The sequence below is a fragment of the Ranitomeya imitator genome, chromosome 7, assembly GCF_032444005.1.
Source record: "Ranitomeya imitator isolate aRanImi1 chromosome 7, aRanImi1.pri, whole genome shotgun sequence".
NCBI classification, from domain to species: domain Eukaryota; kingdom Metazoa; phylum Chordata; class Amphibia; order Anura; family Dendrobatidae; genus Ranitomeya; species Ranitomeya imitator.
The window spans coordinates 139,344,800-139,364,721 of record NC_091288.1 but is presented as its reverse complement, the minus strand read 5'-3'; the positions used below and the strand labels follow the sequence as shown (position 1 = coordinate 139,364,721).

General features: G+C 42.7%; 1 protein-coding gene across 1 annotated transcript in view; it reads right to left on the bottom strand.

Moving 5' to 3' along the window:
* The window catches only part of ANKAR (ankyrin and armadillo repeat containing), a 577,406-nt gene that overhangs the window by 277,084 nt on the left and 280,400 nt on the right, over positions 1 to 19,922 (bottom strand). Inside the window, exons 14-15 of the mRNA XM_069733853.1 lie at positions 4,196 to 4,437; positions 3,946 to 4,099 (exon numbers count right to left, since the gene is read on the bottom strand). Coding sequence (XP_069589954.1) covers positions 3,946 to 4,099; positions 4,196 to 4,437 — 396 coding nt within the window. The remainder of the gene's footprint in view (positions 1 to 3,945; positions 4,100 to 4,195; positions 4,438 to 19,922) is intronic.

The window sequence follows — 19,922 nt, the reverse complement described above, 5'->3', positions numbered from 1 at the left end:
AAAGGCACTGATGTGACGAATTGGTCCTCCGCGGCTGTTGAGGCCTTTCAGGAGCTTAAACGCCGATTTACTTCTGCCCCTGTGTTGCGTCAGCCAGATGTTTCTCTTCCATTTCAGGTTGAGGTTGACGCATCTGAGATTGGGGCAGGGGCCGTTTTGTCTCAGAGGAATTCTGATGGTTCCTTGATGAAACCGTGTGCCTTCTTTTCTCGGAAGTTTTCACCTGCGGAACGCAATTATGATGTCGGCAATCGTGAGTTGTTGGCTATGAAGTGGGCGTGGCGACATTGGCTTGAGGGCGCCAAGCACCGTATTGTGGTCCTGACCAATCATAAGAATCTGATTTACCTCGAGTCTGCCAAACGGCTGAATCCTAGACAGGCTCGATGGTCTCTGTTTTTCTCCCGTATTGATTTTGTGGTCTCGTACATTCCTGGTACTAAGAATGTTAAGGCGGATGCCCTCTCTAGGAGTTTTTTTCCTGATTCCCCTGGGGTTCTTGAGCCGGTCGGCATTTTGAAGGAAGGGGTGATTCTTTCAGCCATCTCCCCTGATTTGCGACGGGTTCTTCAGGAATTTCAGGCTGATAAGCCTGACCGCTGTCCTGTGGGGAAACGGTTTGTTCCTGATAGATGGACTACTAAAGTGATTTCTGAGGTTCATTGTTCTGTGTTGGCTGGCCATCCTGGGATTTTTGGTACCAGAGATTTGGTTAGTAGGTCCTTTTGGTGGCCTTCTTTATCGCGGGATGTGCATTCTTTTGTGCAGTCCTGTGGGATTTGTGCGCGGGCTAAGCCTTGCTGTTCCCACGCTAGTGGGTTGCTTTTGCCATTACCGGTCCCCGAGAGGCCCTGGACACATATTTCTATGGATTTTATTTCTGATCTTCCTGTTTCCCAAAGAATGTCGGTTATCTGGGTTGTCTGTGACCGGTTTTCTAAGATGGTTCATTTGGTGCCTTTGCCTAAATTGCCTTCTTCTTCTGATTTGGTTCCGTTGTTTTTTCAGCATGTGGTGCGTTTGCATGGTATTCCGGAGAATATTGTGTCCGACAGAGGTTCCCAATTTGTTTCTAGGTTTTGGCGGGCCTTTTGTGCTAAGCTGGGCATTGATTTGTCTTTTTCTTCTGCATTTCATCCTCAGACAAATGGCCAGACTGAGCGAACTAATCAGACCTTGGAGACCTATTTGAGATGCTTTGTGTCTGCTGATCAGGATGATTGGGTGGCTTTTTTGCCATTGGCCGAGTTTGCCCTTAATAAATCGGGCTAGTTCAGCTACTTTGGTTTCGCCTTTTTTTTGTAATTTTGGTTTTCATCCTCGTTTTTCTTCTGGGCAGGTTGCGCCTTCTGACCTTCCTGGTGTGGATTCTGTGGTTGACAGGTTGCAGCAGATTTGGGCTTATGTGGTGGACAATTTGGTGCTGTCTCAGGAGGAGGCTCAGCGTTTTGCTAACCGTCGTCGGTGTGTTTTTTCCCGGCTTCGGGTTGGTGATCTGGTTTGGTTGTCTTCCCGTCATGTTCCTATGAAGGTTTCTTCCCCTAAGTTTAAGCCTCGATTTATTGGTCCTTCTAGGATTTCTGAGATTATTAATCCGGTGTCCTTTCGCCTGGCGCTTCCGGCCTCTTTTGCTATTCATAATGTCTTCCATAAATCTTTGTTGCGGAAATATGTGGAGCCCGTTGTTCCCTCTGTTAATCCTCCGGCCCCTGTATTGGTCGATGGGGAGTTGGAATATGTTGTTGAGAAAATTTTGGATTCTCGTTTTTCGAGGCGGAAGCTTCAGTACCTTGTCAAGTGGAAGGGTTATGGCCAGGAGGATAATTCTTGGGTTTCTGCCTCTGATGTCCATGCCGTTGATTTGGTTCGTGCCTTTCATCGGGCTCATCCTGATCGGCCTGGGGGCTATGGTGAGGGTTCGGTGACCCCTCCTCAAGGGGGGGTACTGTTGTGAATTCAGCTTTTGGGCTCTCTCCGGTGGTTGTAGAGGGTAATGCAGTTGTGTCTGGATTGCAGGAGTGGATATGTGTATCTACTAATTGCAGGACTGACTGGGGTATATAGCTTTGCAGGATTCTTTAGTCAGTGCCAGTTTTCCATTGATCTTGAAGGATTCACTTCCCTGCTGGTCTCTCCAGTTTGCTGTGTTTTTCTACAAAGATAAGTCCTGGCTTTGTTTTTTTTCTGTCCACCTGCAGTGGACCTTATAGTTCTGTGCATTTTCATGTTTTTGTCTTGTCCAGCTTGGTCTGTGAAGGATTTTTTGCAGCCTAGCTATTTCTCTGGAGATGCAGATATACCCCCCATGTCTTTAGTTAGATGTGGTGATCCGTATTTTCTGCAGTGGATATTTTCTAGTGTTTTTATACTGACCGCATAGTACTCTGTTCTAGTCTTTCTTTTTAGCTAGTATGGCCTCCTATGCTAAATTCTGATTTCATTTCTACGTATGTTATTTCCTTCTCCTCTCACAGTCAATATTTGTGGGGGGCTATCTATCCTTTGTGGATTTTCTCTGAGGCAAGATAGGTTTCCTGTTTCTGTCTTTAGGGGTAGTTAGATCTTAGGCTGTGCCGAGGGGTCTAGGGAGCGTTAGGTACCCCCCACAGCTGCTTTTAGTTGCGCTGCTAGGTTCAGGGTTTGCGGTCAGTACAGGGACCACCTTATCCAGAGTACTTCTCATGCTGCTCCAAGGCCACCAAATCATAACATGTATGGCGGTATTATTGACATTATTGGTCTTTGTATATTATGTTTTGTTATACAAAGGTAATGGTCATCTTATAATATTATGTACTCACTGTGTAGTGGTGATGGTAGAGTGCATTGTGTAGCAGCATTATTTTGGTAATATTGGTAATATTGGTCATTGTATAGTGAGTATTAAGGTTAGCAACAGGACTTTAATTAAATATGCATAGATCCTCTCTGAAGTGGCCCCAGGTCATATGAGGAGAAATGTACTTTGGGGATTGAGTCCTTAATCTTTTAAGACCCTAGCAATGGCCCAGCAGCTGACTATCAAGATGACCAGATATGGGAAATATTGGGTATAACAAACAAGACCAATGCATTGCAGACCCAGATCATGGCAGTGGTTAACCAACATATAATAGTAATAAACTACTTGACTGCATAGAAGGATGGGCTGTGTCAGATAATAAACCCTACCTGTTGCCACTGCACAGACCCCACATGGAATTTTCAATTCAATAACATAGGGTGTTGTCTCTGATATAGAGGTGTCTTAGTGTTAAGTTGCTTTTTTGTTACTGGAAATAACAATGTTAGGGCATGTTAGGTTAGGCTATGGGTTGAACTAGATGGACTTAAAGTCTTGCTTCAACCTTAATAACTATGCTACTATGTTACTATGAAGGTATAGGAAACTGGATAGAACTAGTTTGAAGGAATTCAGCAGAATCCATAATTTATGACTTTGTTATTCCCAACTTACATATCTATTTCCTTAGGTAATGTTTCCTTAGGTAATGTAGCCATTCCCCTTTCTTCTGTGGGTGTAATTAAATACTTGTTTCTTGGGATCTGAAGACAAGGTTTGTACATTGACAGACATTGGCTGTGTGTGCTCTCGTCTCCAATGCATCGCCTTTAATTGGACAAACATTGGAAGATTTGGAGGTCCTTGTATCTCAAACTGTAAAGTGCTGCAGCATATGTTGGCCACTATAGAAATAAAAATTATTATAATAACCCAAATTAGCTCTCCTTAGCAGGGATTTCCATGACACTAGCTTAAAAGAATGTGTACATAATGCAAGCAAAGTACACGCTCCTAAAAGACAAAGCAATGGATTGAATTAGCCAAATCTTGTCTACATTTTAAATTTTTTATATCTTTAAAATTATAAAATGTAGAGGACAGCATCAAAAAACAGTGAAAACAATTTTTGTGGTAGCCTCCGAGTACTGAACATGACTTACCAACATATTGCATCTTGTCTGAAGGTGATACGAGCATGTCTAGAATGAAGTTAATACCTATGTTTTCTGACATTGCCTTCTGTTGTTTCCAAGTTTGACCTGCTAGCACCCAAAGAGTTGTGCTGCCTTGTTCTCTGACGTCCAACTGAAACACCTGAAAAGTAGTTTTACAAAAGATTCCAGTATTATCATACTCATAAGTATCCAAAAAAGATAAAACACTTTATAGTAACCAACAAAATACACTTGCCTTAAGAAGTTTTAATATGTGTGTTGATGCAGATCTGTCCAGAAACTGGTTTTGTACTGCAGCATTATGATCGGCAAGGGCTTCTATGGCTATAGCTGCTTTCACTTGCATAGTAAGTTTCTTTACGTGAATGATATGGATAAGAAAAGAGATGGCATTTTGATTTGCAATAGCATCCTGGTTAATTCTGTTTCCTCTAGCAAGCTCAGCAATGGCAGCTGTCGATGCACCAACAAGACCATCTTTTAGGGAACATAAACAAACAGGAATAATAATTAACATGAAATATATATATAGCTGTATAATAGAGCATTTAGGAGGAAACATTATTTAACCTTTTGGAAACAAAATATAGCAAGTGGGCTCTGCAGCATGCCCAGTACAATGTATACAGATATTAATAAATGCCCATGTTATATATAAAATAATCTTTTTCTTGATTGTGTCTAAATTTGTGATCTTGATAAAAGAAATCCCTTTTATTATATTTAAAAATTTGGTTACTGCGGTCTATTGTGAATGTTATTTTCTCCTATGATATCCAGCCTTAGGCCGAGGTCACACTTGCGAGTGTGATGCGAGAAACTCGCGCGAGTCTCTCACATCAATACCCGGCACTGGAGCGGCGCATTCAGCTGCATAGAAATACATGCAGCCGCACAGTCCGGTCCTGAGTGCCGGCGGCAGTGCCGGGTATTGATGCGCAAATTTCTAGCATCACACTCGGTGTGACCCCGGCCATAAGCTGGACTTCACAGGAGGAGAACGATGGAAGCCGTGGAGGCCTTCAGCAGATCAGTTGCTGCCATCTCAACCCATTGGCTCCCTGAAATTATTTCACGGGGGACTAAAAGGAACTGGTGAATGAGTGCACTGATGATCACACTGTTTAAATGCAGCTGTCAGATTGCAGAAATGCCAGCTGATGATGCCCATTGACTTGGGAAAAACTCCACAAGAGACTTTTGCAAAAATGGATAAACCATGGTATACATATATAGTGCTGCAGTAAAGAGACTTTGCAGGTATAGATAAGGTTTTTATTTTTCAAGGCATTTCGGAACCAGACTGGCTCCTTTTTTCAAGAACAAAAGAAAAAAAATGACAGGACACAATACATAAGAACTTTAAAAAGCCTAGAATGAGCACCAAGGGAAACAAGAACGCCCAGTGGGGTGTTTCAAAACAGGAAAGAGGGAAGGAGAGAAAGGGTGTGAATATCAAATAAAAAGGTGGAAAAAAAAGTAGCTAAATAAAGTAAAAAAAAAAGTAAAAAAAAACACTAAAGGTACCGTCACACTAAGCGACGATGCAGCGATACCGACAACGATCCGGATCGCTGCAGCGTCGCTGTTTGGTCGCTGGAGAGCTGTCACACAGACAGCTCTCCAGCAACCAACGATGCCGGTAACCAGGGTAAACATCGGGTTACTAAGCGCAGGGCCGCGCTTAGTAACCCGATGTTTACCCTGGTTACCATCGTTAAAGTAAAAAAACAAACACTACATACTTACCTACCTACCGCTGTCTGTCCTCGGCGCTCTACTTCTCTGCTCTGGCTGTGAGCACAGCGGCCGGAAAGCAGAGCGGTGACGTCACCGCTCTGCTTTCCGGCTGCCCGGCGCTCACAGCCAGAGCAGAGAAGCACAGCGCCGGGGACAGACAGCGGTAGGTAAGTATGTAGTGTTTGTTTTTTTACTTTAACGATGGTAACCAGGGTAAACATCGGGTTACTAAGCGCGGCCCTGCGCTTAGTAACCCGATGTTTACCCTGGTTACCAGCGAAGACATCGCTGAATCGGTGTCACACACGCCGATTAAGCGATGTCTGCGGGGAGTCCAGCGACCAAATAAAGTTCTGGCCTTTCTTCCCCGACCAGCGACATCACAGCAGGGGCCTGATCGCTGCTGCCTGTCACACTGGACGATATCGCTAGCCAGGACGCTGCAACGTCACGGATCGCTAGCGATATCGTCTAGTGTGACGGTACCTTAAGATGTATGTGGTAGGAAAATCTATGGAGGAGGAGAAGAGAGAAAAAAGAGAAAGGATGAACAAAAGAGAAAAGAGAGAATCGAGGGAATAAGAGATATAAAGATAGAAAATAAAAAAGTTAAACGAAAAAAGATTAAAATGAAAGATGAAGCGTAACAAATGAGGCTAGGACCCAAGTTAGGCCACGTTCACATGTTCAGTATTTGGTCAGTATTTTCATGAAGGAAAATTATTTCTAAGCCAAAACCAGAAGTGGGTGAAAACTGCAGAAGTGGTGATGTGTTTCTATTATACTTTTCCTTTGATTGTCCCACTCCTGGTTTTGGATACAAATACTGAGGTAAAATACTGATCAAATACTGAACGTGTTAGGCTGCCGTCACACTAGCAGTATTTGGTCAGTATTTTACATCAGTATTTGTAAGCCAAAACCAGGAGTGGAACAATCAGAGGAAATATATAATAGAAACATATGCACCACTTCTGCATTTATCACCCACTCCTGGTTTTGGCTTACAAATACTGATGTAAAATACTGACCAAATACTGCTAGTGTGACGGCAGCCTTACTCTGGCATTAGGGTTATATTCCAGAGAGCATTGAACATATTAGGGTTCGCTCACACCTGCGTATTAATAATCAATTCCATTTTCATTCAGGAGCATGGGATGATGTTGTTTTCTCATTTGTCATCTGTGTGCTGTCCGTATACAATTTGTTTTGTTATTCAGCACCTATTAATCTTTTCCAGGACAATTTACAGTTTCCTATGCTATAGAATTGTGATATATTCATAAAAATCGGATGTTATACTGATGGTCCGCGTTGTATAGCATGCAATTTATTTTTCAGGCATTATGATTCTCCAGGTCATTATGAATTTGTAGACACCAAACATGTCTGGTAGCGTCTCCAGTTTTCAGGATCTGGGGATGAGTGAGGGCTTACTTTTTACTGGCTGAGCTGACGTTTTTAATGATACCATTTTGGTGTAGATACGATGTTTTAGTCCCCTGCTATTGCCTTTTAATGCAATGTTGTGGCGACCCAAATTCTGGCATCTTGATTGTTTTTCTCATTACGCTGTTTACCGACCAGATGAATTATTTTTATTTTTGATAGATTGGTATCGCCAAGTTCAGAATCACCCAAATATGTGTATTTTTTATGTTTTTAAAATTGTTTTATTTTGAGTGGGGTGATTTATTCTTTTTTTTTAATATTTTTTTAGTTTGTTACTTTACACTTGCTTCAAAACTCTCCATGGGAGACTAGAAGCCGCGATGATCTGATTGCTTGTGCTGCAGCCTTGCTATGTGTAGCAGAAATCCTCACTTGCTGTGAGCGCCGACCCCTGGGCAGCTCTCATTGTTATCCAGCAATGAAAATCACAGGGGTCTCCTGCAGAACCCAGGCTGTAATGCCAATCCATTGGCGACCTGAGGTCATGTGACATTGGTGGGATTAGTAACGCAGATTGACAGCTAACTCCTCCTTCTGATGCATGATAATACTAGGCCTCATGTGGCTGAAGTGTCTCAGCAGTTTCTGCATGAAGAAGGCATTGATGATGTGGACTGACCTGCCTATTCCCCAGACCTAAATCCAATCGAGAATATCTAGGACATCATGACTCATTTCATCCACCAATGGTCAAGTCATGTTGCACTATAGACTGTCCAGGAGTTGACTGATGCTTTAATCCAGGTATAGCAGAACAACCCTTAGGATAACAGCAAAAATAAACTTGGCACTCAAAATGATGAAAGGTGAGGACATTTCATTTATTTTGCATCCAGACAAAAACAGAAGAAATAACTGAACGTTTTCGGTCTCACATTGGACCTTCATCAGAGTATCTTGCTGGTTCAGAAGGATAAGACTGTGTGCTTCAAATAAGCTTGTAGGATGATAAGAGGAAAATGCCTGAATGCCATTTAAGGAGGCAAGATTAGATGTGGCTAAATTAAATGTAGCGCTCCCATAAATAGCGAAAGCCGTCGCTGTAGTAGACTACTGGATGCTGCGAGGGGAATCAGAATTAAGTTCAGCATGTCCTTTATAGGTAATTACTATTGCTGTGAGCAAGTGCTGGTTGCTGCATATGTAGATCAGATTATGTGCAGCGCAAACGCGGTGTGTGGAGGTCCTGGGAGCTGGACAGGAGGATGCCCTTAGGATAACATCCAAAGCATTATTGGGAGCATGCCCAGGCATTGTAGGGAGGTCACACAGGCACGTGAAGGCCACACACACTATTGAGCATCATTTCCTTGTCTTGAGGCATTTCCCCTGAAGTTGGATCAGCCTATAATTTGATTTTCCACTTTTATTTCGAGTAGCATTCCAAATCCAGACCTCCATGGGATATTCATTTTTATTTACTTTGATCATTTTTATGTTTTATTGTCCTCAATGCACTCAACTAATTGTTTGTTAATTACAATGTAATAATTACATTGTAATTACATACATAAGTAATTTCTCCCATCTTAATGTAATTAACAAAGATTCGCAATTAGAATACGTCACAAAGTGAGATCTGGGATGTGGTATTTTAGTGATCCATATATTTTTTGAGCAGGGTATATATATATATATATATATATATATATATATACACCCTGCTCATAAAAATAAAGGGAACACTTAAGCAACAGAATATAGCTTCAAAAAATCTAACTTCTGTGAAATCAAACTGTCCACTTAGGAAGCAACAGATGGAAATTATTGGCAATTATCAAGGTATAAAAGGTATCAACCACTGAGGACTCTCAATTCTAAATATTTGGCAATTATCAAGACATACAGTACAGACCAAAAGTTTGGACACACCTCATTTGAAGAGTTTTCTGTATTTTCATGACTATGAAAATTTTACATTCACACTGAAGGCATGAAAACTATGAATTAACACATGTGGAATTATATACTTAACAAGAAAGTGTGAAACAACTGAAATTATGTCTTATATTCTAGGTTCTTCAAAGTAGCCACCTTTTGCTTTGATGACTGCTTTGCACACTCTTGGCATTCTCTTGATGAGCTTCAAGAGGTAGTCACTGGGAATGGTTTTCACTTCACAGGTATGCCCTGTCAGGTTTAACCCCTTTACAACCAAGGGTGGTTTGCACGTTAATGACCGGGCCAATTTTTACAATTCTGACCACTGTCCTTTTATGAGGTTATAACTCTGGAACGCTTCAACGGATCCCAGTGATTCTGACATTGTTTTCTCGTGACATATTGTACTTCATGATAGTGGTAAAAATTCTTTGATAGCACCTGCATTTATTTGTGAAAAAAAAGGAAATTTGGCGAAAATTATGAAAATTTCGCAATTTTCCAACTTTGAATTTTTATGCAATTAAATCACAGAGATATGTCACACAAAATACTTAATAAGTAATATTTCCCACATGTCTACTTTACATCAGCACAATTTTGGAACCAAAATTTTTTTTTGTTAGGGAGTTATAAGGGTTAAAATTTGACCAGCAATTTCTCATTTTTACAACACCATTTTTTTTTAGGGACCACATTTCATTTGAAGTCATTTTGAGGGGTCTATATGATAGAAAATACCCAAGTGTGACACCATTCTAAAAACTGCACCCCTCAAGGTGCACAAAACCATATTCAAGAAGTTTATTAACCTTTCTGGTGCTTCACAGGAATTTTTGGAATGTTTAAATAAAAATGAACATTTAACTTTTTTTCACAAAAAATTTAATTCAGCTCCAATTTGTTTTATTTTACCAAGGGTAACAGGAGAAAATGGACCCCAAAAGTTGTTGTACAATTTGTCCTGAGTACACCGATACCCCATATGTGGGGGTAAACCACTGTTTGGGCGCATGACAGAGCTCGGAAGCGAAGGAGCGCCATTTGACTTTTCAATGCAAAATTGACTGGAATCGAGATGGGACACCATGTTGCGTTTGGAGAGCCCCTGATGTGCCTAAACATTGAAAATTTTGGAAAGTAGACCCCTAAGGAACTTATCTAGAGGTGTGGTGAGCACTTTGACCCACCAAGTGCTTCACAGAAGTTTATAATGCAGAGTCGTAAAAATAAAACAAAAATTTTTTCCCACAAAAATTATTTTTTTAGCCCCCAGTTTTGTATTTTCCCGAGGATAACAGGAGAAATTGGACCCCAAAATTTGTTGCCCAATTTGTCCTGAGTGCGATTATACACAATATGTGGGGGGAACCACTGTTTGGGCGCATGGGAGGGCTCAGAAGGGAAGGAGCGCCATTTGGAATGCAGACTTAGATGGAATGGTCTGCAGGTGTCACATTGCGTTTGCAGAGCCCCTAATGTACCTAAACAGTAGAAACCCCCCACAAGTGACACGATTTTGGAAACTAGACACCCTAAGGAACTCATCTAGATGTGTTTTTAGAGCTTTGAACCCCCAAGTGTTTCACTACAGTTTGTAACGCAGAGCCGTGAAAATAAAAAAAAAAAAACTATCCCTCAAAAATTATATTTTAGCCCCCAGTTTTGTATTTTCTCGAGGGTAAGAGGAGAAATTCGACCCCAAAAGTTGTTGTCCAATTTGTCCTGAGTACGCCGATACCTCATATGTGGGGGGAACCACCGTTTGGGCGCATGGGAGGGCTCGGAAGGGAAGGAGTGCCATTTGGAATGCAGACTTAGATGGAATAGTCTGCAGGCGTCACATTGCGTTTGCAGAGTCCCTAATGTACCTAAACAGTAGAAACCCCCCACAAATGACCCCATATTGGAAACTAGACCCCCAGGGAACTCATCTAGATGTGTTGTGAGAACTTTGAACCCCCAAGTGTTTCACTACAGTTTATAACACAGAGCCGTGAAAATAAAAAATCCTTTTTTTTCCCCACAAAAATTATTTTTTAGCCCCCAGTTTTGCATTTTCCCAAAGGTAACAGGAGAAATTGGACCCCAAAAGTTGTTGTCCTATTTGTCCTGAGTAAGCCGATACCCGATATGTTGGGGTAAACCCCTGTTTGGGCACACGGGAGAACTCGGAAGGGAAGGAGCAGTGTTTTACTTTTTCAACGCAGAATTGGCTGGAATTGAGATCGGACGCCATGTCGTGTTTGGAGAGCCCCTGATGTGCCTAAACAGTGGAAACCCCCCAATTATAACTGAAACCCTAATCCAAACACACCCCTAACCCTAATTCCAACAGTAACCCTAACCACACCTCTAACCCTGACACACCCCTAACCCTAATCCCAACCCTATTCCCAACTGTAAATGTAATCTAAACCCTAACCCTAACTTTAGCCCCAACCCTAGCCCTAACCCTAGCCTTAACTTAGCCCTAACCCTAACCCTAGCCCTAACCCTAACCCTAGCCCTAACCCTAATGGGGAAATGGAAATAAATACATTTTTTTAATTTTTCCCTAACTAAGGGGGTGATGAAGGGGGGTTTGATTTACTTTTATAGCGAGTTTTTTAGCGGATTTTTATGATTGGCAGCCGTCACACACTGAAAGACGCTTTTTATTGCAAAAAATATTTTTGGCGTTACCACATTTTGAGAGCTATAATTTTTCCATATTTTGGTCCACAGAGTCATGTGAGCTTTTTATTCCGATTTTTGTGAGGAAGAATGACCAAAAACCAGCTATTCATGAATTTCTTTTGGGGGAGGCGTTTATACCATTCCGCGTTTTGTGAAATTGATAAAGCAGTTTTATTCTTTGGGTCAGTACGATTACAGCGTCACCTCATTTATATAATTTTTTTATGTTTTGGCGCTTTTATACAATAAAAACTATTTTAGAGAAAAAATAATTATTTTTGCATCGTTTTATTCTCAGGACTATAACTTTTTTATTTTTTGCTGATGATGCTGTATGGCGGCTCGTTTTTTGCGGGACAAGATGACGTTTTCAGCGGTACCATGGTTATTTATATCTGTCTTTTTGATCACGTGTTATTCCACTTTATGTTCGGCGGTATGATAATAAAGTGTTGTTTTTTGCCTCGTTTTTTTTTTCTTACGGTGTTTACTGAAGGGGTTAACTAGTGGGCCAGTTTTATAGGTCGGATCGTTACAGACGTGGCGATACTAAATATGTGTACTTTTATTGTTTTGTGTTTTTTTTTATTTAGATGAAGAAATGTATTTATGGGAATAATATTTTTTTTTTTTTTTCATTATTTAGGAATATTTTTTTTAATTTTTTTTTTTTTTACACATTTGGAAATTTTTTTTTTTACTTTTTTATTTTGTCCCGGGGGGGACATCACAGATCAATGATCTGACAGTTTGCATAGCACTCTGTCAGATCACTGATCTGACTTACAGTGCTGCAGGCTTCACAGTGCCTGCTCTGAGCAGGCTCTGTGAAGCCACCTCCCTCCCTGCAGGACCCGGATCCGCGGCCATCTTGGATCCGGGGCTGGAGCAGGCAGGGAGGGAGGTAAGACCCTCGCAGCAACGCGATCACATCGCGTTGCTGCGGGGAGCTCAGGGAAGCCCGCAGGGAGCCCCCTCCCTGCGGGAAGCTTCCCTATACCGCCGGCACATCGCGATCATCTTTGCCAGGGGTTAATGTGCCGGGGGCGGTCCGTGACCGCTCCTGACACATAGTGCCGGATGTCAGCTGCGATAAACAGCTGACACCCGGCCGCGATCGGCGGCGCTCCCCCGTGAGCGCTGCCGATCGCATATGACGTACTATCCCGTCGGTGGTCATAGGGGCCCACCCCACCTCGACGGGATAGCACGTCTAATGTCAGAAAGGGGTTAATAAGTGGGATTTCTTGCCTTATAAATGGGGTTGGGACCATCAGTTCTGTTGTGCAGAAGTCTGGTGGATACACAGCTGATAGTCCTACTGAATAGACTGATAGAATTTGTATTATGGCAAGAAAAAAGCAGCTAAGTAAAGAAAAACGAGTGGCCATCATTACTTTAAGAAATGAAGGTCAGTCAGTCCAAAAAATTGGGAAAACTTTGAAACTGTCCCCAAGTGCAGTGGCAAAAACCATCAAGCGCTACAAAGAAACTGGCTCACATGAGGACCGCCCCAGGAAAGAAAGACCAAGAGTCACCTCTGCTTCTGAGGATAAATTTATCCGAGTCACCAGCCTCAGAAATCGCAGGCTAACAGCAGCTCAGATTAGAGACCAGGTCAATGCCACACAGAGTTCTAGCAGCAGACACATCTCTACAACAATTGTTAAGAGACTTTGTGCAGCAGGCCTTCATGGTAAAATAGCTGCTAGGAAAAAAGCAGAAGAGACTTGTTTGGGCTAAAGAACACAAGGAATGGACATTAGACCAGTGGAAATCTGTGCTTTGGTCTGATGAGTCCAAATTTGAGATCTTTGGTTCCAACCACCGTGTCTTTGTGTGACGCAGAAAAGGTGAACGGATGCACTCTAAATGCCTGGTTCACACCGTGAAGCATGGAGGAGGAGGTGTGATGGTGTGGGAGTGCTTTGCTAGTGACATTGTTGGGGATTTATTCAAAATTGAAGGCAAACTGAACCCGCATGGCTACCACAGCATCTTGTAGCAGTATGCTAATCCATCCGGTTTGCGTTTAGTTGGACTATCATTTATTTTTCAACAGGACAATGACCCCAAACACACCTCCAGACTGTGTAAGAGCTATTTGACCAAGAAAGAGAGTGATGGGGTGCTATGCCAGATGACCTGGCCTCCACAGTCACCAGACCTGAACCCAATCGAGATGGTTTGAGGTGAGCTGGACCGCAGAGTGAAGGGAAAAGGGCCAACAAGTGCTAAGCATCTCTGGGAACTCCTTCAAGATTGTTGGAAGATCATTCCTGGTGACTACCTTGTCAAGCTCATCAAGAGAATGCCAAGAGTGTGCAAGGCAGTCATCAAAGCAAAAAGTGGCTACTTTTAAGAACCTAGAATATAAGACATAATTTCAGTTGTTTCACACTTTTTTGTTACGTATATAATTCCACATGTGTTAATTCATAGTTTTGATGCCTTCAGTGTGAATGTACAATTTTCATAGTCATGAAAATACAGAAAAATCTTAAATGAGGTGTGTCCAAACTTTTGGTCTGTACTTTACTCAATAAAGGAGTGGTTCTGCAGGTGGGGACCACAGACCACATCTCAGTACCAATGCTTTCTGTCTGATGTTTTGGTTACGTTTGAATGTTGATTGTGCTTTCACACTCGTGGTAGCATGAGACAGACTCTACAACCCACATAAGTGGCTCAGGTAGTGCTGCTCATCCAGGATAGCACATCACTGCGAGCTGTGGCAAGGTTTGCTGTGTCTGTCAGCGTAGTGTCCAGAGGCTGGAGGCGCTACCAGGAGACAGGCCAGTACACCAGGATATGTGGAGGGGGCCGTAGGAGGGCAACAACCAAGCAGCAGGACTGCTACCTCAACCTCTGTGCGTGGAGGAACAGGTGGAGCACTGCCAGAGCTCTGCAAAATGACATCCAGCAGGCCACAAATGTGCAGGTGTCTGCACAAATGGTTAGAAACTGACTCCATGAGGATGGTCTGATTGCCCGACATCCACAGACGGGGGTTGTGCTCACAGCCCAACACCATGCAGGACGCTTGGCATTTGCCACAGAACATCAGGATTGGCAAATTCGCCACTGGCGCCTTGTGCTCTTCACAGATAAAAGCAGGTTCACACTGAGCAGATGTGACAGAGTCTGGAGACACCGTGGAGAGCGATCTACTTGCCTGCAACATCCTTCAGCATGACCGGTTTGGCAGTGGGTCAGTAATGGTGTGGGGTGGCATTTCTTTGGAGGGCCCCACAGCCTTCCATGTGCTCGCCAGAGGTAGCCTGCCATTAGGTACCGAGATGAGATCCTCAGACCTCTTGTGAGACCATATGCTGGTGTGGTTGGCCCTGGGTTCCTCCTAATGCAGGACAATGCCAGACCTCATGTGGCTGGAGTGTGTCAGCAGTTCCTGCAAGATGAAGGCATTGAAGCTATGGACTGGCCCGCCCAATCCCTAAACCTGAATCCGATTGAACACATCTGGGACATCATGTCTCGCACCATCCACCGTCACGTTGCACAACAGACTGTCCAGGAGTTGGTGGATGTGATCGCGTTGCTCCGAGTGTCTCCTACCTCCTCCTTCCTGCAGGCCCGGATCCAAAATGGCCACGGGGGGGCTTTCCGGGTCCTGCAGGGAGATGGCTTCCAAGCGCCTGCTTAGAGCAGGTGCGGGGAAGCCTCCCTGCTGTGCCTGTGTGATAGCTGATCTGACACAGTGCACAGCAAAGAGTCAGATCAGGGATCTGTCACTTAACTGTGAAGTCCTCGCCTGGGGCAAAGTAAAAAAAAAAATACTTACATGTGTAAAAACAAACTTAAAAAAATTCCTAAATAAAGAAAAAAAAATATATTGCTCCAATAAATACATTTCTTTATCTAAATAAAAAAAAAACAATAAAAGTACACATATTTAGCATCACCGTGTCTGTAACAACATGACCTATAAAACTGCCCACTTGTTAACCCCTTCAGTGAACTCCGTAAAAATAAGGAGGCAAAAAACAACGCTTTATTATCATGCCGCCAAACAAAAAGTGGAATAACACGCGATCAAAAAGACGGATATAAATAACCATGGCTGAAAACGTCAACTTGTCCTGCAGAAAACAAGCCGCCACACAGCATCACCAACAAAAAAATAAAAAAAAGTTATAGTCCTCAGAATAAAGCGATGCAAAAATTATTATTTTTTATATAAAATAGTTTTTATCATATAAAAGCGCCAAAACATAAAAAAATGATATAAATGAGGTATCGCTGTAATCGTACTGACCCGAAGAATAAAATAGCTGGTTTTTGTTCATTCTACCTCACAAAAATCAGAATAAAAAACGATCAAAAAATGTCACGTGCCCGAAAATGGTACCAATAAAAACATCAATTCGTCCCGCAAAAAACAAGACCACACATGAATGTGAACCAAAATATGGAAAAATTATAGCTCTCAAAATGTGGAGACGCAAAAACTATTTTTTGCAATAAAAAGCGTCTTAATGTGAGACGGCTGCCAATCATAAAAATCCGCCCAAAAAAACGCTATAAAAGTAAATCAAACCCCCTCCATCACCACCTTGGTTAGGGAAAAATAATAAAAATTTTTTTAAAAAAATGTATTTATTTCCATTAGGGTTAGGGTTAGGGTTGGGGCTAAAGTTAGGGTTAAGGTTGGGGCTAAAGTTAGGGATATGGTTGGGGCTAAAGTTAGGATTGGGGTTAGAGTTAGGGTTGGGGGCTAAAATTAGCACATCTAGATAAGTTCCTTGGGGGTTTACTTTCCAAAATGGTGCCACTTGTGGGGGTTCAATGTTTAGGCACATCAGGGGCTCTCCAAATGCAACAGAATCCCATCTCAATTCCAGTCAATTTTCCATTTTAAAGTCAAATGGCGCTCCTTCCCTTCCAAGCTCTGCCATGCGCCCAAACAGTGGTTTACCCCCACATATGGGGTATCAGCATACCCAGGACAAATTACACAACAACTTGTGGGGTTCAGTTTCTTCTGTTACCCTTGGGAAAATAAAAAAATGGGGGCAAAAAGATCATTTTTGTGAAAAAATATGATTTTTTTATTTTTACGGTTCTACATTGTAAACTTCTGTGAGGCACTTGGTGGGTCAAAGTGCTCACCACACATCTAGATAAGTTCCTTAGGGGGTCTACTTTCCAAAATGGTGTCACTTGTGGGGGGTTTCAATGTTTAGGCACATCAGGGGCTCTCCAAACCCGACATGGCGTCCCATCTCAATTCCAGTCAATTTTGCATTGAAAAGTCAAATGGCGCTCCTTCCCTTCTGAGCTCTGCCATGTGCCCAAACAGTGGTTTACCCCCACATATAGGGTATCAGCGTACATAGGACAAATTAGGCAACAACTTTTGGGGTCCAATTTCTCCTGTTACCCTTGGTAAAATAAAACAAATTGGAGCTGAAGTACATTTTTTGTGACAAAAAGTTAAATGTTCATTTTTGTTTAAACATTCCAAAAATTCCTGTGAAACACCTGAAGGGTTAATAAACTTCTTGAATGTGGTTTTAAGTACCTTGAGGGGTGCAGTTTTTAGAATGGTGTCACACTTGGGTATTTTCTATCATATAGACCCTCAAAGTGACTTCAAATGTGATGTGGTCCCTAAAAAAAAATGGTGTTGAAAAAATGAGAAATTGCTGGTCAATTTTTAACCCTTATAGCTCCCTAACAAAAAAAAATTTTGTTTCCAAAATTGTGCTGATGTAAAGTAGACATGTGGGAAATGTTACTTATTAAGTATTTTGTGTGACATATCTCTGTGATTTAAGGGCATACAAATTCAAAGTTGGAAAATTGCGAAATTTTCAAAATTTTAGTCAAATTTTCATTTTTTTCACAAGTAAACACAGGTAATATCACAGAGATTTGACCAATATCACGAAGTACAATATGTCATGAGAAAAGAATGTAAGAATCATCAGGATCCGTTGAAGCGTTCCAGAGTTATAACCTCATAAAAGGACAGTGGTCAGAATTGTAAAAATTGGCCCGGTCATTAACGTGCAAAGAACACTTGGGGGTAAAGGGGCTAAAGCTTCACTATGAAATGCTATAATAATATGTAAACATTGAATATATGCTCTATAAGCGCTATTTAAAAACACCTTAGCCTGATCGCAGGAGTGTAGATATGTACCAGAACGATAAAAAAAACTGACAAGCACGTCCAAACAGAAAAAGACAAGTGTGAACAGGTGCAATCTCAGAGAGCCACTCTATATAACTAACAAATGTAAGCTGCACGCTGAAGTGCTATAGTATGTAAGCAATGAATATATGAGCCTGGAACTGCATTACTGCTATATAAAACATGATAAAAAATGAAGGTACTTAGCGCACAAATTGGCCAATTTATTTCAGCTCAACAGCCAGCAACAAGGATTTCCCTGTTGTTGGGACTCTAAACCTAACATGATGCCTCTTCCAGGCTAAAAGCCTACAAATATATGGACAGGTAGGATCAAGTTCTATTTAAAAAGCTACAGTCAGTTTTTAACCCTTTCCCGACATGCGCCGTACTGGTACTGCTCTGCGGGAATTGCATTCCCACAAACATTAGTACTAGTATGGCGCACCGCCTCACGCTGAGTGCCGTGGCAATCGAGTGCGGGCGTCAGCTGTATGTAACAGCTGACACCCAACAGCAATGCCCACGATCAGTGCTAGCACCAATCGTGGCCATTTAACCTCTCTGATGCTGCTGTCAGTAGTGACAGCGGCATAGAGAAGCATCACGTAGAGAGGAGAATCCTTGCGCAATTCCATCAGTTACATCTCGATGCGATCACGTTGGCCTGACGGTCTCGACAGAGACCCCCAGCACCAAGATGGCTGCAGTGTCCTTCCAGGTTGTAACAACTCTGCTGGCATCACTGCATGGCCTCCCATTACTCACTGATCCAGGTAATGTTCTGATTTCTGTCTGTTGTCGGCTCCATATTCTGTGCCTCTGATCTCTGCATGCTTCCTGGCTGTGTGCATAGAGGGGTGGCACCAGAACTCTCTGGTTCTTATGGAATCAGGGTGCACCTGTCTAATCTGTTCCTGACCAACTACCAAGAGTATTTAGGGCAGCTCCACCCTGTGGACTGGGCCTGTGCAATGTCTAAACTCAGTTAGTGTCTAGCTTCTGAGATGCCAGGCCTTGCTTCGTGTTCCTCCTTCTCTGGAGGCTCTACTCTTAGCTTTGCCTTGTTCTAGTTGGTCTGCCCTCCAGGAGGCTGTATACCCTGGTCTCAATGTCTGTGTCCTTGCTTTGCTTTGTTTTGGTCTGTCTGTCCTCCAGGAGGCAGAATATTCTGGTCCCTGTCTCTTTGTTCTTGTGCCTTGTCTCGTTCCATTACCTTGTCTGAACTTTGTCCTATCTCTGTCTCCCTGTCTCCTTGTCTGAGGCTTCTTTCCCTGCTGTGTCTTTCTTTGTGTCCTCTCTGTTTGCTTATGCTCTGCACTCTTGCGGCTCTGCCTGCTCTGTAACCTTGTGACTTTGCCTGGGCTCCACTCTCTTGCAGCTTTACATTGCTCCACACTCCTGTGGTTCTGTTCTCTCTCAGCTCCGCTTTGCTCCTCCTACTGCAGAACCTCTTCCTGCAGCTCTTCTCCGCATACCTTGTGGTTAAGCTCTGCTTTGTTCCTGCAACTGCAGAACCTCTTGCTGCAGTTCCTCTCAGCTTACCTTGCGGTTCTGTTCTACTTAGGCCCCACTGCTGAAAAACCTCTTGCTGCAGCTCTTCTCCGTTTACATTGCAGTTAAGCTCTGCTTTGTTTCTTCTTCTGCAGAACCTCTTGCTGCTCTACAGCTCTTCCCCGCAGCCTTGCAGTTCTCCTCCTGTGTGAACAGGTCTCTACCTGTTTCTCCATTTACATTCCTTTCTATTAGTAAAAGTACCTGCACCCGCTACGTGAACAGGATCCTACCTGTTCCTCCACACACCATTCCTTCTTATTAGAACCAGTACCTGCACCCGCTGTGTGAACAGGATCCTACCTGTTCCTTCAAACACCATTCCTTCCTATCAGAACCAGTATCTGCACCTGCTGTGCGTACAGGATCCTACCTTATTCATACACCTGTTGTGAATTCTGTGGCAGAGCTCCCTCCTGTGGTCACGAGTGGTACTTCGGCTGATTCTCTCTGTGAGCTTCCGTTGGTGGAGGAAAGTGGTACTGCGGCTTCTGAG